The sequence below is a fragment of the Stenella coeruleoalba genome (assembly GCF_951394435.1).
Source record: "Stenella coeruleoalba genome assembly, chromosome: X".
In the NCBI taxonomy this organism is placed as follows: Eukaryota; Metazoa; Chordata; class Mammalia; order Artiodactyla; family Delphinidae; genus Stenella; species Stenella coeruleoalba.
The window spans coordinates 28,617,534-28,640,235 of NC_137152.1; the positions used below are offsets into that span (position 1 = coordinate 28,617,534).

Genomic DNA, 22,702 nt, shown 5'->3' on the forward strand with positions numbered 1-22,702 from the left:
CTCCCAGTGTCTAGTCTTCGGGGTTCCCACCAGAAAGCTTTGGCTGTCTCCAGGACCATTATAGGGCCACAATATCAATATTTGCTCCCACACCCACCAGATTTGAGAGACTGCTGAAAGCTGTGTTCATGTTCCATAATACTGTACCCAGTATCATATGGGCATATGTCTCAAGGGGAAGAGCAGCTTCAGAATTTTCTCTTAGGACTTTTCTTCTCTTTAAGATCTTGGCCCGAAAGTACTGACTGCTTTCTTTGGTAGATCTCTGATGCCTTTAAACAGGTGTTTGTCCAGTTGCTCTTGGCAGAAATATTGAACCAAAACAAACTAATCTGCCATTGTCAGCATGGAAATCCTCTTTTTTGCTTTTTAATGCCTTTTTAAGGGAAGTTAAAAAGCACGAGAAATCAGAATTGTTCTCTCTTTTTCATTTTAAATGCTCATTGACACCTGAGGGTGAAGCTAATATATTGTCCTTAAATAAGTCTATGCAAATCTGGCCTTTGAATTCTGGTAGAGTTTTTGGGATACATATGAGAAATTGTGAAATCTATTATGAGTTTGTTCTATAGTTAAGAACCAAAGCAACTAAGGAAGATGTACAAATGGCCAATAAGCACATGAAAAGATGCTCTACATCATTAGTCATCATGAAAACGCAAATCAAAATCACAAAGGTGTACCACTTCACACCCACTGGGATGACTAGAATCAAAAGGTTATAATAAAAATTGAACTTAATGATAATAACAAACATTGGTGAGCGTGTGGAGAAATTGGAACTTTCATACACTGCTGGTGGGAATGTAAAATGGTGCAATCACTTTGGAATACAGTCTGGCAGTTCCTCAAATAATTAAACACAAAGTTACCATATGACCCAGCAACTCTACTCCTATAGACCCAAGAGAAATAAAAATATATTCATAGGAACTTCCCTGGTGGTGCAGTGGTTAAGAATCCACCTGCCAATGCAGGAGACACGGGTTTGAGCCCTAGTCTGGGAAGATCCCACATGCTGCAGAGCAACTAAGCCCATGTGCCACAGCTACTGAGCCTGCACTGTACAGCCCGTGAGACACAACTACTGAAGCTCACGTGCCTAGAGCCCATGCTCCGCAACAAGAGAAGCCACTGCAATGAGAAGCGCACGCACCACAACCAAGAGTAGCCCCTGCTCGCCACAGCTAGAGAAAGCCCATGTGCAGCAACGAAGACCCAATGCAGCCAAATTAAAAAAAAAAAAATCACACACAAATGTTTGTAGAAGCACTATTCACAATAGCCAGAAGGTGGAAACAACCCAAATTTTCATCAGCTGATGGATGGATAAGCAAAATGTAGTATATCCATACAATGGAATATTATTTGACCATGAAATGAAATGAAGGACTGATGCATGCTACAAGATAGATGAGTGTTGAAAATGTTATGCTAAGTGAAAGAAACCAGTCACAAAAGACCACACATTATATGGTTTCATTCATACAGAAGTCCAGGATAGGGAAATCTATAGAGACAGAAAGTAGTTAGTGGTTGCTTAGGACTGGGTGGGGGAGGGGGGTAGAGGAATGAGAGCTAAAGTGTACAGCGTTTCTTTTTGAAGTGATGAAAACGTACTAAATGTGACTCTGGTGATGAAACGTACTAAAAGTAGATACACATATCTGCGAATCTGCTTTTAGAGAAACATTGAAAATATTTTCTCCTATTCTGAGGTTTGTCTTTTCATCTTGTTTATGGTGTCCTTTGTTGTGCAAAAGCTTTTAAGTTTCATTAGGTCCCATTTGTTTATTTTTGTTTTTATTTCCATTTCTGTAGGAGGCTGGTCAAAAAGGATCTTGCTGTGATTTATGTCATAGAGTGTTCTGCCTAGGTTTTCCTCTAAGAGTTTTATAGTGTCTGGCCTTGCATTTAGGTCTTCAGTCCATTTTGAGTTCATTTTTGTGTATGGTGTTAGGGAGTGTTCTAATTTCATTCTTTTACATGTAGCTGTCCAGTTTTCCCAGCACCACTTATTGAAGAGACTGTCTTTTCTCCATTGTATTTTCTTGCCTCCTTAGGGAACTCTACTCACTGCTCTATGGTGACCTAAACGGGAAGGAAATCCAAAAAAGAGGGGATATATGTATATGTGTAGCTGATTCACTTTGCTGTACTGGAGAAACTAACACAACATTGTAAAGCAACTATACTCCAACTAAAAAAGAAAGAGTTTAGAGACAAACAGTTCTCAATTTGAATCCAAGCATGACCACTTACTAGCTGTATGACATTGGGAAAGCTATTTAACCTCATCTTTCTCATCTGGAAAATGGGTATAAACTAGAACCAACTGATAAGGATTAAATGTGATCATATATGTAAAGTGCGTGGTGTTGGGGACATCATAATTATTCAGTAATAACTGTGATAATAAAATTATTGTTAACAAAAAAGAAACATTGAATTGTACACTTTAAATTGTGAATTGTATGGTATGCGAATTATGTCTCAATAAAGCTGTTACAATAAAGGACCAAAGCAATATTTATGATAGCAACTGGGGAGAGAAGGTGACAGATGTGGATACAAGCTCATGGTGTTGACGATCTCTCTCATTTTCACTCTCTTCATTAACAGTTTGCTGACGCAGACGTACAGAATGGACTTGAGGACATGGGGAGGGGGAAGGGTAAGCTGGGACGAAGTGAGAGAGTGGCATGGACATATATACACTACCAAGTGTAAAATAGATAGCTAGTGGGAAGCAGCCACATAGCACAGGGAGATCAGCTCGGTGCTTTGTGACCACCTAGAGGGGTGGGATAGGGAGGGTGGGAAGAAGACGCAAGAGGGAGGGGATATGGGGATATATGTATACGTATAGCTGATTCACTTTGTTATAAAGCAGAAATTAACACACCACTGTAAAGCAATTATACTCCAATAAAGATGTTAAAAAAAAAAGTTTGCTGACCAGTTGTCAGGGCCTGGGGTGGAATTAAAGCAGAACCCTGGGTCCTGTAATACATGGTCAAAGGTAACTCAAGTAAGAGTAAGTCATGGAATCCAGCAAGAGCAGTGATCTGGATAACTGACCAGGAAGATAACACTGCTGAGATAATCCAGACTTGTCTTAATCCTGGCTGGGCCCGACATCCTGAAGCAGGACTTACCTTCCTTAGTTATTCCCGTGGTCAGAAAGTACTGCACTGTTCCTAAATCCCCCTGCTTTGCAAGCCTCTCATATACCTAGAAGAGTTTTTTTTAGAGTGTAAACTTAAATCTCAAAGACCTTTTCTAATTTGGAGCCTATTTCTCTGGAAGTGCTGGAAACACGTGCAACTTCTTGATTGAGAAAGGCACATAAAGCAGATGCATTTGCATAGGAAGCCCATGACCCCAGAAGTCACCATCTGGGAAGGGGCTTTGAGAGTTCTCATGGCTCACTTCAGTCGTGTCTCTGAGAGATTTGGAGCTTCAATTACTCATTCAGTGGTTAAAAAAAAAAAGGGCAGGTCACAGATTGTACAATTTTTATTTCACTTATTCAACAGACATATCAGTTACCAACTTTGTGCCAGTCACTGTGCTAGGTGCTGTAATAAAACTCTGTATGAAACAGTAGCTGCCTCTAGGAGATTGCACTAAACCAAAGGTACCAAGTGAGGAAAGAGACGTATGCATTAAGTGACTGTGAGTTCCCAATAGAGTGGCAGTTAACTGAGCTTAGAAGAGTCTTGGAAGCATTTAGCACAACTGAATAAATATAGTTGAATAAAGGCCGAGAAAAGGCATCATTGAGGCGGTAACACTTTAACTGAACCTTGAAGAACAAGTAGGGTTTATCCAGGCAGACGAAGAGGAGAGGAAGGCTGGTGGCAGAGAAACAAATGAGTTAGGACCCTGTGGTAAGAGCCATTATGAGAGTTAACAAGGGACACAGCCAGAAAGGGAGGAAGAAATGAACTTAGAGCAGTACTTCTCAGACATTAATGGTCATACATTAAAGCCTGAGAAAAACGGAAAATCGTGTTAAAATAGAGATTCTGACTCAGAATTTCAGGGTCTAAGCTAGAGCACTTCATTGACCCCCAGTCAATGTCAGTGCTTCTGATCCATGAGCCACACTGAGTAACAAGAGCTTAGAGATCTATTTGAGTGGGATGGGAGAGGAAAGTGAAAAGTCCTAATTAACATGTAAATTTCTGGATAGAATGATCTGGAGTGATGGTGTTGTGAGCTGCTAGAGGGAATGTAAGAGGAGATTTTCAAGGAAATATAAGTTTTGTTTTGTGTTTTGTTTTGTTTTGAGGCACCTATAAAGATATCTCGGAAGAGAAATCTGGTAGGAAGGAGAAAAATAAGACCATTGTTCCTGAGTAGAAGAGAAAGATGTGCCTATGAATGAAATTGAGAAGGGACTGCAAGAAAAGTGAGAGGATGATTAGGAGAAAATGATATGATCACTTCCACAGAAGAAGTTTCAAGAAAGTGGGAATGAACAATGTCGAATGTTGCAGAGAGATGAGGAAGGAGCAAGACTAGAATCCAGACTGCAAGGAGTTGAGGATTGGAAAACGAGTGTTTCGATTAGTGGTAAGAGGGTTGAGGAAAAGTGTGAAAGAGAGTGTGGCAGTAGACAGAAAGGAGTGTAGGGTAAAGGGAAGGGTCCTCCCTCACCCTTTTTTTCCTTCCTCTTTCCTTTCTCCTTCCCCCTTCCCTCCCTCCCTCCCTCTCTCCCCTCCCTCCTTCCTTCCTTCCCTCCCTCCTTTCTTCCTTTTAGCATTATTATATCAATAGAAATTTTCCTACATACAAAAAATTGAGAGGCTATTATAATGAATGCTAGGATAAGCCACAGAGAAAGTGCTTGCCTTGTCCTACAAACAGAATTCCCCTCCGAAGAGGAATCCTGAGCAATAAAATGTTCTCCACCACTTAACACAAAGATTAAGGTCTTGATGTCAAGTCAGGAAATTAGCAAGTTCATTCCTAATAGCAATTATTTTCTCTGTGAAATAGGAAGAGTTCCTTTGGAAGGAGTTCGTTTGGCTGGAATTACATGGGAAGAAACTTTGTAAGTGTGGCAGGGGTTTGGAATATTGCCAAAGCCTTCCTTTCAGCTTTACCCAAAGTGATGTCTTACCTTCTAACAAAAGATAAAAACAGCAAAATGCCCTCCGACCTCGCCCCTCCACTCCACACACTCACATAGGAAATGAGAATATGAAAAGTAGCAGGATACAAAATTAATGCACAGAAATCTCTTGGGTTCCTATACACTAATGATGAAAAATCTGAAAGGGAAATTAAGGAAACACTCGCGTTTACCATTGCAACAAAAAGAAAAAAATACCTAGAAATAGGGCTTCCCTGGTGGCGCAGTGGTTGAGAGTCCTCCTGCCAATGCAGGGGACACGGGTTCGTGCCCTGGTCCAGGAAGATCCCACATGCCGCGGAGCGGCTGGGCCCGTGAGCCATGGCCGCTGAGCCTGCGCGTCTGGAGCCTGTGCTCCACTACGTGAGAGGCCATAACAGTGAGAGGCCCGCGTACTGCCAAAAAAAAAAAAACCTAGGAATAAACCTACCTAGGGAGATAAAGACCTGCATGCAGAAAACTATAAGACATTGATGAAAGAAATTAAAGATGATACAAACAGATGGAGAGATATACCATGTTCTTGGACTGAAAGAATCAACATTGTGAAAATGACTGTACTACCCAAAGCAATCTACAGGTTCAGTGCAATCCCTATCAAACTACCAATGGTATTTTTCACAGAACTAGGACAAAAAATTTCACAATTTGTATGGAAACACAAAAGACCCCGAATAGCCAAAGCAATCTTGAGAAAGAAAAACGGAGCTGGAGGAATCAGGCTCTCTGACTTCAGACTGTATTACAAAGCTATAGTAATCAAGACAGTATGGTACTGGCACAAAAACAGAAATATAGATTAATGAAACAGGATAGAAAGCCCAGAGATAAAGCCACACACATATGGTCAACTTATCTTTGATGAAGGAGGCAAGAATACACAATGGAGGAAAAACAGCCTCTTCAATAAGTGGTGCTGGGAAAACTGGACAGCTACATGTAAAAGAATGAAATTAGAACACTTCCAAACACCATACACAAAAATAAACTCAAAATGGATTAAAGACCTAAATGTAAGGCCAGACACTATAAAACTTGTAGAGGAAAACCTAGTCAGAACACTCTATGACATAAATCACAGCAAGATCCTTTTTGACCCACCTCCTAGAAAAATGGAATAAAAACAAAAATAAATGGGACCTAATGAAACTTAAAAGCTTTTGCACAGCAAAGGAAACCATAAACAAGATGAAAAGACAACCCTCAGAATGGGAGAAAATATTTGCAAACGAAGCAACTGACAGAGGATTAATCTCCAAAATATACAAGCAGCTCATGCAGCTCAATATCAAAAAAACAAACAACCCAATCCAAAAATGGGCAGAAGACCTAAATAGACATTTGTCCAAAGAAGATATACAGATTGCCAACAAACACATGAAAGGATGCTCAACATCTCTAATCATTAGAGAAATGCAAATCAAAACTACAATGAGACATCATCTCACACCAATGAGAATGGCCATCATCAAAAAATCTACAAACAATAAATGCTGGAGAGGGTGTGGAGAAAAGGGAACCCTCTTGCACTGTTGGTGGCAATGTAAATTGATACAGCCACTATGGAGAACAGTATGGAGGTCCCTTAAAAAACTACAAATAGAACTACCATATGACCCAGCAATCCCACTCCTGGGCATATACCCTGAGAAAACCATAATTCAAAAAGAGTCATGTACCACAATGTTCATTGCAGCACTATTTACAATTGCCAGGACATGGAAGCAACCTGAAGTCCAGCGACAGATGAATGGATAAAGATGTGGCACATATATACAATGGAATATTACTCAGCCATAAAAAGAAACAAAATTGACTTATTTGTAGTGAGTTGGATGGAACTAGAGTCTGTCATACAGAGTGATGTAAGTCAAAAAGAGAAAAACCAATACTGTATGCTAACACATATATATGGAATCTAAAAAAAAAAATGGTTCTGATGAATCTAGGGACAGGACAGGAATAAAGACACAGACATAGAGAATGGACTTGAGGACACGGGGAGGGGGAAGGGTAAGCTGTGACAAAGTGAGTGAGTGGCATGGACATATATACACTACCAAATGTGAAATAGATAGCTAGTGGGAAGCAGCCGCATAGCACAGGGAGATCAGTTCGGTGCTTTGTGACTGCCTAGAGGGGTGGGACAGGGAGGGTGGGAGGGAGACGCAAGAGAGAGGAGATATGGGGATGTGTGTATATGTATAGTTGATTCACTTTGTTATAAAGCAGAAAGTAACACACCATTGTAAAGCAATTATACCCCAATAAAGATGTTTAGAGAAAAAGATTATTGGGGGCTGTTAGACTTCTATGACATGCCACTTAAAAGATCAGGACCACCAACGGATCCCCTGTTGTGTGGACTCTGGGAAGAGAAGGTTGGGAAATGATGTCAGGAACTTTTCTCCATTTAAGTCTGAATAAGTAGATATTTGCATAAATATCATCCTAGCTATTCATTAGATAACAGCTTAACTCTAGAGGTAGAAATATACATTCGAAGCATTTTGTTCAAGTTTCTTGTCTCCCAAGTATCTCTCTCTTCCTGGCCCCTTTCTTGGGGAGCAGGGAGCACCCAACATTGGTAATGATAATTGAAATTAGTGATTTCACAGTCATTTCTTTGCATTCTCAGAAGGCCTTAGCAGTTAATTCCTACTAAGCAGCAATTGGGTAATAATTGGCTAACTCTCTTGACAGAGAAAAAAACGTAATTTGGAAATAATTGACCTAACGAGAAAAATGGATTGATGGTTAAAAAATTGTTTGGGTCATTGCATTGTTAAAAGTAATAAGTAACTTGGAGATGAAGTACCGTAAATTTAACAGTGTAAATACTGCATGTGTATGAATACATAATTTATATGGTAATTTACGCTTAGCTCATATTCTACATTTGAAGTTATTTTTCTTGTAGTAGAAAAAACAGAAGGACTAAAAGGAAAGGATCCAATACTAGATTCTTAAGGTTTGTAGAAATGTGTAATACATATAAAAGTATATCACCTGGGATAAACCGTAATGGAAAAGAATATAAAAAAGAATGTGTATGTATAACTGAGTCACTTTGCTGTACAGCAGAAATTAACAGAACATTGTAAATCAACTGTATTTCAATAAAAACAGTGTATCAGCAATATGTACTGCTTTATAATGCTCCATTGAACTAGCCTCTCAGAAAAAATAACTCAGTCCAATTACTTCCCAGGCTACTCCTGTGATAGTATTTCTGTCTTTTAAATTTGATTAGTACATGGCAGTCTTTCCAGAGAATGATATCGATGATTTAAATCAGTGCCAAAAGGCTATGAGAGGAGATGCTTTGAGTAAAACTGAGCTTCTCCCAGGCAACTAACTACCCAAGCTTCCGAGTTTTTATGCCCATCAAATGTAGATGTCTTCCATTGATTCAGAACTTAAATAAGAAAATGAACCCTTTATTCCCATGCATTTTAAATTATAAGTAAAAACAATTTTGTTATATGTACGTTGGAGGTAGGCATGGAAGGTATTATCTCAATTTTATGGGCAAGAAAACAGAACCCAGCCAGACTCTCGGTTCCTCCCTGCTCCAATATTTGGAGGTCGTGGCAGCCTGCAGTAAGTGATTGTATTTCAGATTTGACCACACAGTCTGTGCTCATGGGTTGGCAGTACATTTTTTAGATAATAGAACTCACACCCAGCAGTGTCATGCTCTGAAACATAGTACCATGCTCCATTCAAATGAGCCACATCTTGTCCCCTAACACTGCTGCTCGGTATAAACCGGGTAAACCCATTAGCCGTCAGTCATTTGAAGAAATAACAGCTAGAGTTGAGACCCCTTGAAACATTAAGGCCTTTTAGACCAAGACAGATTGACTCAGTAACAGTGAGGTTCTCATTTCTTCAGCACTGTATGGAATTTAAGAATATAACTGAAGAGCAAAGAAAAGTGAGCAATCTGTAGTCAGTATATAAATTTAAAAGGTCCTGCAGATAGAGAGGAACTCATGAACAATTTATTATTGAGTGCTTTCTGTTTCAGTTTCTACACTGGTATATGTTGAGGGTATCAAGAAGAAATATCAGACATGGTCACTCGTGACTCCTCAGGAGCTTGTAAGCTGATTGAGGAAACAAAACGCACCGTGTAAAGGACTCCACATATTCAGACAGAGCAGATGGGGTCTGAAAGGTGTTTTAGTTTCAGTTGACCCTGAAGCAGACCCTGAGACAAGCACTTGAGTGCATGTCTGTCTGGAGGAAGGTATAAGAAGCGTGGGAGAAGGGAAGTGAGACAGGGAAGGCGGCCAATAAAGGTGACAACGTTACTAGACAACAGTCACCGTGGGTGACTAGAAAGTAATCTTCTGAGGAAACACCGGTAAACAGTATAGAACACACACCTCCGAGTTACTCTACCCAAACGGTAGGGGAACTGGGCTCGTTATATTCCAGCTCTTCTCAGGGCTAGGATTGGGGTGTTGAAGGGCTCTCCCAGGGGTATTAATTCCTGGGCACTTCAGCCTGCCCAGCACCTGGGCACAGCAGGCTTCTGCAGCCCTGGGAAAAGCCCTCAGGTGCAGTGAGCAGACGCTGATAGCTGGAAGCCAGCCCGTGCACATGAAACAGAGGGGTCCAAGGAATATGGGTAGAGGACTGCCGGCAGCCACCACAGTAGGATTCTTGGTGTAGGTGAGACTTGAGAGCGCTCTTTCTCTTCTCTCCTCAGGTCTCTTCATGGTCCTCTCCCTATTGTCCATCGTGTATGGAGCCTTGCGCTGTAACATCCTCGCCATCAAGATCAAATACGATGAATATGATGTCAAAGTGAAGCCCCTGGCCTATGTCTGTATCTTCCTCTGGAGGAGCTTTGAGATTGCCACTCGAGTCATTGTCCTGGTCCTCTTTACCTCTGTCCTGAAGACCTGGGTGGTGATAGACATACTCCTCAACTTCCTCAGCTTCCTCTTCTACCCCTGGATCCTCTTCTGGTGCAGTGGCTCCCCCTTCCCTGAGAACATCGAGAAGGCCCTCAGTCGGGTGGGCACCACCATCGTGCTGTGCTTCCTCACCTTACTCTACGCCGGGATCAACATGTTCTGCTGGTCAGCGGTACAGCTGAAAATCAACAACCCCGACCTCATCAGCAAGTCCCAGAACTGGTACCAGCTGCTGGTGTACTACATGTTGAGATTCATCGAGAACGCCTTCCTCCTCCTCATGTGGTATCTTTACAAGACTGACATCTACATGTATGTGTGCGCACCCCTGCTGATCCTGCAGCTGCTCATTGGGTACTGCACGGCCATTCTATTCATGATCGTGTTCTATCAATTCTTCCACCCTTGCAAAAAGCTCTTTTCCTCTAGTGTTTCTGAAAGCTTTCAGGAGTGGCTAAAGTGTGCTTGCTGTGACTGCAGGCGGCGGAAATCCTCTGAGTCTGCAGAAAAGACGGATCTAAGGTCATCCGCAGACAGAGAGGAAACCCCTTCTAGCAGTAAAATAAGTTCTATGCCCAGCCAGATCTTGAATGCCGATGAGCTCTTTTCTGCTTAATGGGACCTGAGTCTCTTGAGGCACAGATGTATTGTTTGCTGGGTTGATCCCTGTTCTTCATACAAGTGATGGGCCCTGCACAGTTAACAAAGCAGGAAGTTATCTCTCAACTCCTTGTGAGTCTCTCCCCTTCGGAGAGCTCTCGGGTGGGCATGTGGGAACCATGGAGAGAAGCCAGGGAAACCCCTGAGCGTTGCAGGGGCAGCCTAAGGCACCACCATTCACAGTTGACCATGTTCTCCCAGACGTTACTGGCCTTTTCATTGACAAAGTACCCATGATATCTGAGTTGGGCTGGTTAGATCCATCAGGTAGAATGAGGGTAGGGGCTTACTTGTTTTCTAGTTTTCTGGACTGCTGGTCTAGGTAGCCTAATGTTTTATTATCCCTGAATGTAGTTTTCACCCAAGAGTTATCTGATGACCACAGATGGTTACTGGGGTTTTGCCATCAGCCACAACAGTCCTGTCAGAGTTTTCAGAGAGGGCTGTTCAAGTTTGGTTTTTGAATAGACAGATGTTCCATTTTCATCTCATCAGGGCTCTTTGTACACAACCAACTGTAGCAGCCTTGGAGACTTTATTCTCAAGGATCCATGGATTCAAAATTGAATTCTAAATTTGGTTATGGAAGCCCTAGAATTTTAGAAAAGTTGTGTTCCTTCAATATGTTGAAGAAATTCTGGATCAAGAGGGTTGTTAAAATATCAAAGTGTTTGTAGGCTTTTATAAGCAGAGTTCTTACCTTCTTGTGGTAGTTTAAGATGAATCTGCTAGAAGGTAGGCTTAACCTCATCAAGGTTGAGTCCTGTCTTACAGTTCTGGGAAATTTCTAGTAGAATTTGCTAGGATTTGCCTTCTTAGGAAAGAAGAAAATAAAACCCATAGTTTTTACTCCACCTCTTCCTTGCCTGTCAGGAAAGTTTTAGACAAGAGTTACCTTGGTTAACCTAAGTTCTTCTAGAAAACACAGAAATTTCTCACCTAGCATATGTATATAGGCCATTTTAATTTTCATTATTTGAAGGAAAAGGGTTCCCCACCTTCAGTTAGATGTTGACTTCAGAAACTTTTAAATTTTGCAAACAGCTAACATGACCAGAAGATTTTTATCTTTAACTGAATGCATTTTGATTTGGTATGATTATGAGTTAATTTGAATAAGAACTTCAATTTTATCCTCCTACACTCTCCTATCTTCAGTATAATTTCTCCTTTGATCTGGAACCATATTTCTTTCATAAAAGGATTTGTAGAATATCCTCAGTTGTCTTGGAAAAATGCCTAGATCTAGTACCATTATTTCTACCATAAAAACCTTGATGATGAAACACCTGGGAGCAGGTGACGTCACTGACGAGGCTGGACATTGCAGGTCGATCAGGGTTGACAGTCTTAGGACTCATAATGGCTGAACTTTCTGACCCATGGAGTTTCTAACAGCTAGTTTGTCAGGGGACAGGTTAAAATGGTGAGTTTGAGTAGGAGTTGTGGCCAGACTTAGCCAGGGATGGAGAGACTGGTACTTCCCCAGCCTTGGTTTGGAAGCCTGTCTCAAGAACCACTACAAAATCTGGGCCTTCAAATACATTTAAAATCATTTTAAGGTAGAATGTAGGTAAGCCTATTGAGTGACCCCAAACCAAACTGACAGTGATGGTCTGTCACACTCCTAAAGCCCAATTATAAGCCACATTTAAAAGGATAAAGAGGTTTGGTAACTAAATTGGACATTTTGTCATCTTTAACTCTTGATATGCAGATACCCCTGCTTTGGGGCCATATACGTCTAGTCACTTTGGGGAAGAGAAGCCACTGCTTTTTTTCTTCATGGCCACAATTTAAGTCATAGTGAACTGAGAAATCTTGTTTTTAAATTATTTGTATTATACCTCTGAAATGGCAAAATTATAGCTCAGACTGCACTACTAGGTTGCCCTAAAGACAAACAAACCAGCAAATTTCCTCCTATCTTGAGAGTTAAAATGTCTTTTTCAGTAATAATTCCAATTTTTAAAACTCTCCGTGCTTTGTCTAATTAATTACATACCATAACTTGTCGCAACAGATACTCCAACTGATTCATTATCATTTGGCTGGATGGAGGTGAAGTATTTCCTCGAAATATATTGAAATAAGATCATCAAATATGTTTAGACTTTCTTCATTACTGGAGACAGTGCAGTGTAGAGGTTGGCGTCTCCCTGTCCAACCCTGCAAGTTAGTTAATTGTTCTATGCCTCAGTTTCCTCACCCACAAAATTTGCATGATATACTTGCCCAGACTACCTCACAAGGTTGTCAGAAGAACAAATTAAATAATAGGTGTGAAAATGCTTTGAAAATATTTTTGAAGTGCCATGCATGTTTAAAGGAGTTGTTTTTATAGTTATTCAAATTCATAACAGGTTTTTTTTTTTTTTTTTTTTTTTTACCGTTAGAGAAGAAACAAGTAGCATCATTCACATGAGTGTCTTAAGTGAATATGTCGGCCTTTGGCCTTACAGAAGGGCAAGTGTAAATGGCCTTTACTCTTGGAGAGAACTCAACAGTTGCCCTTTCTCTTACCATCATTTGCTTATAAAAATTAGCACCCAGGGCTTCCCTGGTGGCACAGTGGTTGAGAGTCCGCCTGCCGATGCAGGGGACACGGGTTCGTGCCCCGGTCCGGGAAGATCCCACTTGCCGCGGAGCGGCTGGGCCCGTGAGCCATGGCCGCTGAGCCTGCGCGTCCGGAGCCTGTGCTCCACAACAGGAGAGGCCACAACAGTGAGAGGCCCATGTATCGCAAAAAAAAAAAAAAAAAAAAATTAGCACCCAAACATATGGTACTTGGAGGAAAAAGACCCACTGAAATCTGAGAAATTGCTTTTGATAACAAATGAGCTTATCATTTTTGTATGTCATCTTTCATAAAGGATATAGCAGCCTCTTTTGTTAATTTTTCTTTACAATTTGAATGCCTGATCCCGCTAGACTTTAATTGAATGTGGGTATAATTTTTTCTGCCTTGTAAATGGGAAAAATAAACTTTAAAATTGATTGTCAAATACAGCATTTTCTTGGAAACCTCCTTAGAACATTAGTGCTATGGGTTATGACTGTATGTGTCCGTACTCCTCAGCCAGTACATTGCGGATGTGAGTTTTGCAGGCTGCTTCTCTGCAGCCATTCACTCTAATAAATATTGTTTATGTTTCTTCATATAATAAATTAATTTTTCAATTTCTCCTTGCTTTTCATTCCTTATACAGTCCTTTCATGGCTTTTTGACTTCAGGGACTATTTTAGAAACAAATTTGCAAATGGTTTTGTTGTGATTAATTATGATTTTGTAACCTCACCTGAAAATTTTGTTTGATAAGCATTTACTCCATTTGTAAAAGCTGCACTGCTCAATACTAAAATTCTGCTCCAACATAAGTGGTATACTGATCCAGAAACATAAAATATCAAATGAGCGACTTGATATTAACATAAATGAATAGTCAAATTGTAAATGGCGATCTGTGGTTGGAAAAAATATCAGGTTTTTTCTGCATGTCCAAAGGCCTTATTTTTTCTATTGAGGTATAATTGGCATATAACATTATATTAGTTTCAGATGTACAACATAATGATTCAATATTTGTATACACTGCAAAATGATAACTGCAATAATTCTATTTACCATTCCATCAGCATGCTGTTTATTACATCCTATGACTTATTTATTTTATAACTGGAAGTTTGTGCCTCTTGATCCCCTCCACCAGTTTCGCCCACCCCCCTAACTCCCCTCCCCTCTGGCAATCGCCAGTCTGTTCTCTGTATCTATGAGGGGTTTTTTTTGCTTAAGAAAGACAAATACCATATTATTTCACTTACATGTGGAATCTAAAAAACAATCAGTTATTTAAGGGGTTATTTCGGAGCATGAGGTAGACAAGGATTGTTGCAATAATTTCCTTTCCTCTGAAGGTGACCTTGCAATTTGGAAAGACTTGGCTATAGGAGAAATGTTTTGAAAGAGATCTCTTGGTATTAAATCAACCCCTTGAGAAAACTGAAGGTCAACAAGTGTAGTGTTTAAGTAGGTCAATGTAAAATTACTTCATTTGGTGTTTGTAAATGTTTTATTTTGAAATAACTTCAAGCTAATAGAAGAGCCTTAGGAATAGTGCGAAGAATTCATTTATCCTTCAATCAATTTCACCTATTAATATTTTGTCATGTTTGCTTTATAATTCTTACTTTCCTTCTTTTGACCCTTTATTCCTAAATACTTCAGTGTGTATTCTCTTATGCTCTGAACAAAGGCATTCTCTTACACAGCCACAGAATGATGATCTAATTCTGGAAATTCAACATGGATACAATACTAGTATCTAATCTAGAGTTCATATTCCATTTAACAAGTGTACCAATTACTTCATTTGTTTTCACAAAGCTTCCCTAACAATGTGAATCTACTCAGCCCTCTTTTATGGGTTCTCTTTATTTAAAGGTATGAGTAAATTTTAACTTCCCTATGAATGCTCTGAAAACTATAGCAGACTTTGAAAATCTATTTGAAGAAAACATGCATGTTACCAGTACTAATAGCTTAAAAGCATAAATTTGGGATGTTTACTGGCAAACTGTGGGTAATTCTTTTTCATGAATCTCCATTTTAACCACCAAGTGTTGACTGCTTAATATATGGACCTGTAGCTCACACCCTGCCCCTGCCCCACTGTGATAGTTCATTTTACAGTGTTCAGGCCCAAGTTTGTAAAGATTTGGAAGGGGATGAGGGAAGTACAGTATATATTATTCCTCCATGACCATATTTCTCCGGGTGCCCCCTTCCAGGAGACTGTATTCTCTATGAACATCTTTGCAGCTGGGAAAGGGCTCAGAAATACCAACTCTACACTATATGAGTGATGTTTTGAGCCTCTTCTCTTTTTCAGAAAAGGCACTTCATATCAGAAGAGATTTCTACAGAGCTGAGAATTCAGAAACATCCCTGATCCCTTCTTTCCCAGCGCACAAGATACCCTATCAGACTAGGTCCCTAACCTGCTAAGAAGGTGTGTCCGCTGCAGAAGCCTGCCTGAGGGGATGCCTCATGCCTCCCTGTCACCCTCTCTGTGTGGTTGTTTCTCTGGAAATTATCAGGCCAAGGACGTATAACACAGTGCAGGTTTAAGCAGGGTTTGGTACCCAGAGCATCTTTGAGGAGTATACAGCAGGATGCAGCAGCAGCATCTCTTGGCAGCAGGTTATCAGAAAACTTCTCACCCAGACTCCCCTGTGTGAGGTTTCAGCACTTGCCTCCTGCCAAGGAGAGATTCATCCAGAGAGATTTTGAGATTCTGCCTGTGCTTTTGCTCCCTCCCTGCCTCCCATCCTGAATTAATTCTCTCTCTCCGAATGATGAGTTCCTGATTGAAGCCTGATTAGCCTGTTTCCTAGAGCCCTGGGAATATCATCCTCCGTAGATATCTGCATTATGCATACTGGTTTAATTTCTTATCAGTCGGCTTCCTATTTTAATTACCTAAATTCGACAGTTAATGAGTCAGGTTCTCAGGAGCGATAGCACTCAAGAAACAAAACAGGATTTAGAAATTCTCTTTTGGAGTGGTGCTTCAGGATCGTCCCCACCACCACCCCAGTGCAGAGGAGACTGCTTCCTTGGTGTCGCCTTCTCCTGACAAGGTGACCTTCTTGAGTGGAGTGGCAGAATTTTTTAGAACAACGATGCCCAGCTGTAGAGCTGCAGACCTCCAAGAACTGCAGAGGCACTGTGTTCCTCTCCACTAACTAGGGATGTATGACACTATCCAGAGATGTCTGGCACACATTTGTACAATTGTCTTTCACACCCATGGGTATGCTGTTGTGAGTGATAGAACAGGACTGATTAAAAGTGTCACTGTATTTAAAGTAACTTCGTCATCACCCCTCCAGTCCCTACCATGAACAGGTGTTAAAAATTCAACCACCATCATGTGGGAAGTCACCTTAAAAGACGTCCTTTGTAATTGAAAATGTTGGGAATTATTTTCTTTTAATTTTTATTGGCGTATAGTTGATTTATAATGCTGTGTTAGTTTCAGGTGTACAGCAAAGTGAATCTCTTATACATATGCATATATCCACTCTTTCTGAGATTCCTTTCCCATATAGGCCATTACAGAGTATTGAGTAGAGTTCCCTGTGCTATACAGTAGGTCCTTATTAGTTATCTATTTTATATATACTAGTGTGTATGTGTCAATCTCAATCTCCAAATTTATCCCTTCCTGTTCGGGATTATTACCCTAGAAAGTTTTTTCACTGACAGAATATTTTCTCAAGTGTACTTAAGTCTACTCTTTTCCTTTTATTTTTAAATGTATTTTTTAAATTTTATTTTATTTTTATACAGCAGATTTTTTTAACATCTTTATTGGAGTATAATTGCTTTACAATGGTGTGTTAGTTTCTGCTTTATAACAAAGTGAATCAGTTATACATATACATATGTTCCCATATCTCTTCCCTCTTGCGTCTCCCTCCCTCTTAGCCTCCCTATCCCACCCCTCTAGGTGGTCACAAAGCACTGAGCTAATCTCCCTGTGCTATGCAGCTGCTTCCCACTAGCTAGCTATTTTACGTTTGGTAGTGTATATATGTCCATGCCACTCTCTCACTTCGTCCCAGCTTACCCTTCCTCCTCCCGTGTCCTCAAGTCCATTCTCTAGTAGGTCTGCATCTTTATTCCCGTCTTGTCCCTAGGTTCTCCATGACTTTTTTTTTTTTAGATTCCATATATAAGTGTTTAGCATACGGTATTTGTTTTTCTCTTTCTGATTTACTTCACTCTGTATGACAGACTCTAGGTCCATCCACCTCACTACAAATAACTCCATTTCGTTCCTTTTTATGGCTGAGTAATATTCCATTGTATATATGTGCCACATCTTCTTTATCCATTCATCTGTTGATGGACACTTAGGTTGCTTCCATGTCCTGGCTATTGTAAATAGAGCTGCAATGAACATTGTGGTACATGACTCTTTTTGAATTATGGTTTTCTCAGGGTATATGCCCAGGAGTGGGATTGCTGGGTCATATGGTAGTTCTATTTGTAGTTTTTTAAGGAACCTCCATACTGTTCTCCATAGTGGCTGTACCAATTTACATTCCCACCAACAGTGCAAGAGTGTTCCCTTTTCTCCACACCCTCTCCAGCATTTATTGTTTGTAGACTTTTTGATGATGGCCATTCTGACTGGTGTGGGATGATGTCTCATTGTAGTTTTGATTTGCATTTCTCTAATGATTAATGATGTTGAGGATTCTTTCATGTGTTTGTTGGCAATCTGCATATCTTCTTTGGAGAAATGTCTATTTAGGTCTTCTGCCCATTTGGGGATTGGGTTGTTTGTTCTTTTGATACTGAGCTGCATGAGCTGCTTGTAAATTTTGGAGATTAATCCTTTGTCAGTTTCTTCATTTGCAAATTTTTTCTCCCATTCTGAGGGTTGTCTTTTCGTCTTGTTTATGGTTTCCTTTGCTGTGCAAAAGCTTTTAAGTTTCATTAGGTCCCATTTGTTTATTTTTGTTTTTCTTTCCGTTTCTCTAGGAGGTGGGTCAAAAAGGATCTTGCTATGATTTATGTCATAGAGTGTTCTGACGAGGTTTTCCTCTAAGAGTTTGATAGTGTCTGGCCTTACATTTAGGTCTTTAATCCATTTTGAGTTTATTTTTGTGTATGGTGTTAGGGAGTGTTCTAATCTCATACTTTTACATGTAGCTGTACAGTTTTCCCAGCACCACTTATTGAAGAGGCTGTCTTTTCTCCACTGTATATTCTTGCCTCCTTTATCAAAGATAAGGTGACCATAAGTGCGTGGGTATATCTCTGGGCTTCCTATCCTGTTCCATTGATCTATGTTTCTGTTTTTGTGCTAAATATATTTTTATTTTTTTAATTTTAAAATTTTATTTATTTTTGGCTTCTCCATTGTGCTGTGGAGACTTCTCACTGCGGTAGCTTCTCTTCTTGTGGAGCATGGGCTCTAGGCATGTGGGCTTCAGTAGTTGTGGCTCGTGGGCTCAGTAGTTGTGGCTCATGGGCCCTAGAGCACAGGCTCAGTATTTGTGGCGCACGGGCTTAGTCGCTCCACAGCATGTGGGATCTTCCCGGACCAGGGTTGGAACCTGTGTTCCCTGCATTGGCAGGCGGATTCTTAACCACTGCGCCACCAGGGAAGCCGTATTCTTTTCCTTTTGAAATGAGGTTTGTTCACACACAAATCGTTTGGCACCTCTCATTTCCAGCTTGAGTCAAGAGATGAGAAAATCTTTTTACTTTAAAAATGTAATGTGAATTGGTGAGTGTTCTACCTTCAGAAAGTCAATTATGTCATTAAGGTGAAATGCTTTTACAATTTCCAAGCACTAAAAAATGTATATTAATATCATGATAGGGCTTCCCTGGTGGCGCAGTGGTTGAGAGTCCACCTGCCGATGCAGGGGACACGGGTTCGTGCCCCGGTCCGGGAAGATCCCACATGCCGCAGAGCGGCTGGGCCCGTGAGCCGTGGCCGCTGAGCCTGCGCATCCAGAGCCTGTGCTCCGCAATGGCAGAGGCCGCAACATGAGAGGCCGGCGTACCGCAGAAAACAAAACAAAACAAAAAAATCATGATAACTGTCAAAATAATGAAATGATTTCTAGACATTCTTCAGTTCACCTCCCGATTCACCTCTTTGGCCTTATCAGAAATTCTATCAAGGTGCTTTCAGCTACAATTTGTAGAACAGCTGCTTAGAAGTGGCTTAAACAATAGGATTTTGTTATCTGACCTAGCAAGTTTTGTTGCTTCATCTTCACATTTGTCTCTTTATGATTGCAAGACGACAGTCTGGGCTCCAGGTGTCACATTTACACAACTGAATCCAAAATAAGAAAAAAGGATTTCCCTTTGGGTATCTCTGTACTTTCAGGAGGAAAATCTCTTCCTAGAAGCCACCAGCCCCCTCCAGCAGAATTCCCCAAATTTCTTATTGGCTGGAGTTGTCACATCCTTACCTCTAAAGCTGTCTCTGGCAAGGAGAATGACATTGTCATGGTTTCCTTTGACTACACAGCATTCACCCCTTGGGGCTGGCAAAGGGGCCACCATCCTTTAGCTTATGGGAGGAAGAACACCCACAAAAATAGGGTTCTGCAGACAAAAATGAGTGGGGAAACAGCCATTTGCTGGGCAACCTGACATTTCACTGTCATTTTTAAAAAATAAAGGTTCAGTTAAGATGATGATTTGGGGAAGAATATGAAAGCTCTGATCTGAAACATGAGTAGGTGTGTTTGCCTGGTGAAGGCAGTGGAAAGAACATTCCTGGTAAAGGGGACACCATGTGCAAAAGCCCAGAATTAGTAAAAAGGACATTTATAATCAGGGAACAGCTCGTAGGTCAGTGTTGCTGGAACATGGGAGAGAGGGGAGGTTGGATCAGGGGCCACATCATGAGAGGGAGAACAGAATGATAGTGTTGACACAAGCTAGGTACTCTGCTAAGCGTCGTATCCACATGACCACTTTGATTCCTCTCAACGATCCTATGTGACTGTTACTGCAATGATTTCCATTTTACAGAAAAGGAAGCCGAGACTAGTGAGATAAAGGAACTTTCCTGTGGTTGCACAGTACGTGGTATGGTTAGGATTCAAGCTCAACAGTGTCTGGTGTCAACGCTCAAGCATTTAATCACTAGGCTCTCCTGACTCCTAAACTTTACCCAAACTGCAGTTGTGGTTAAGTCTGGCAGATGCTGGAGACCGAGGGAAGAAGCAAGCCTGGTGGCATTTCCCGGGGTACCCTGGAATGAAGGGGCAGAGTACGTATAAGGCAGCCCTTACTCAGTAGGGAGGAGTTGTTTCTGCCGGGGCCTCAGCAGCGGGGCTGAGGCAGGGTATCCCCCATAGCTCCCAGCACTGGAGCCCTGCTCCGAAGAGCGATAACGGGGCCACTGGGCTGAAACCATGAGGGTCCCAGAGGAAAGAACTCTGGGTTGAAGTCCTGTTCTGCTACAACAACATTTCTGCTCAGGGCCACTGTCCTCTTTTCCCAGAAAAACTGATAGAACTTCTCAAGGCCAACTAGTGAGGCACAGCACAGGTGAGCCTAAAACCTGGTTTATCAAGTCATTTTTTTGTTCTTTGGAACCAAAGAAGTTAACACTGCTTAAGTAGATAAATGAGAAAAAAATATTTTCTTCAAACTGATGTTTAGGAGGGAGACTATTAAGTGCTTACATTGTAGAGGAAGAGTTTGGTTAAGGGGTCATAGTGACATTTGACGGTGTCAGGCCAGGGCCCAAGAAAGACTTCAGTCCTGACCCAGACCATTCACCTCTTTCTTCAAAGTCCCCAAGGACAGTGTTTCCTGAGAGAAAGAAGCAAGAGCTTTTGTTATCTCCCCCAAGCCTGATGTAGCTGGTCTGACACATCTAGAAGAACCCTTCTCTCCACAGCAGACTGTGAGACCTACCCCATGGATTTTGTGTTACTGCCAATACTCAACTCTTGGAACTACAGGACAAATGGGAGGGAAATCACCACCTGTGCCAGAGGGTACATCTTTCACCTGTAAAGGGCTTAATTAAACGGATGAATCCTGGCCCTGCAATCTGACCAGTCAGCTCTGGGCATCTTAAAATAGAGGGAAGGTCCCAAGAGTTGTGAAAGGAGGCAGAGTGGTATTCTTCAGCCACCAGGGTCATAACCTCTCTCCTAGTACCGTGAGTTACAGGAAAAGAAAAGAGATCCCAATTCCCCTGCCTGAATGTTGACCTCACTTTTTCTGGTCTTAGAACTTCTTGGACTTGCTTTACATTAACCTCCCAGACTGAATTCATTCTCTACTTTTTCTGAAGAGATGGCTCTGAAGGAAAGAGATAAGTAAGGTTTCTATTAGGTCCCAAAGAACTCCTCAGGTAAGGCAGGACCCTGTAACCTGACAGGGCTACCTGGGATTACAGGAGGAAACAAATATTACATTCTCAGGGCCGTGATATCATCGAGGTATTTCCAAAGGGAAATAAATTTTATGCTAAAATGTCATCTCCTTGGATAGCATTCTGATTCAGCATCTAATACTCGTGAATGGCACGATTTCTAAACCAGTGTGGCAGCCATTACCCACGTGTGATTCCTGAGCACTTGAAATGTTCCTAGTCTGAGTTGAAATGTGTTGTAAATGTAAAACACACGTCAGATTTCCAAGACTTAGTACCAAAAACATAGAACTTTTTTATTAATAATGTTTATGTTTGACATGTTACAATGATAATATTTTGGATATATTGGGCTAAATATGGGATTTATTAAAATTAGGTTCACCCCATCTAGTTACTTCTTTAATGTGACTATTAGGAAATTTAAAATGTCAAATGCGGTTGGCATTTGTGGTTTGTGTCCTGTTGGACGGTGCTGCTCTAGACGTTTGGAAAGCTGGATGCCTTGAAGCCTTGCTTTTCTGTGAAGAATGCTAAGTGCATCACAAAAATGTCAGGTCAGCCAGGTCTCATTCTTGGATATCATTTTCCTCCCCTCATGCCAGGAAAATTGTATTTGCAGTAAGAACAGGTAGTCCTCACTCTATTATTTCTGTGTTCAAACAGAGCGTCCTGAACAATGGGGCCCATGTTTTCCTGTATAGTGGTTCTCGGCCTAGGCTGCCCATTAGAATCACCTGGGGGCTTTAGAAAATTCTGAAGCCAGGCTACACCCCAGACTACTTAAGAGGTAAAGTGTGGGAGTGTGACCTGGGCATCAGGGTTTTTCTAAAGTTCCACCAGATGATTACAATGCAACTGGGCTCTCTAGCATTCCAGAAATCTTGCTGTATAAGAAAGGCAGGTGTCTGGGGCTTAACAGCAGATGAATAGTTCATCAGATATATGTGTCGAAAGGTAACAGAATCACTGATTTCCTCACACTTAGCCAAGTAAAATGGAGCTTCTTTATATTCTAGAATGGACTACCCATCCCC

At 41.1% G+C, this 22,702-nt stretch overlaps 1 protein-coding gene across 1 annotated transcript in view; it reads left to right on the forward strand.

Moving 5' to 3' along the window:
- The window catches only part of XK (X-linked Kx blood group antigen, Kell and VPS13A binding protein), a 52,459-nt gene extending 38,623 nt beyond the window's left edge, over positions 1-13,836 (forward strand). Inside the window, exon 3 of the mRNA XM_079910762.1 lies at positions 9,864-13,836. Coding sequence (XP_079766888.1) covers positions 9,864-10,690 — 827 coding nt within the window. The 3' untranslated portion in view covers positions 10,691-13,836. The remainder of the gene's footprint in view (positions 1-9,863) is intronic.
- Positions 13,837-22,702: the final 8,866 nt, after the last annotated feature.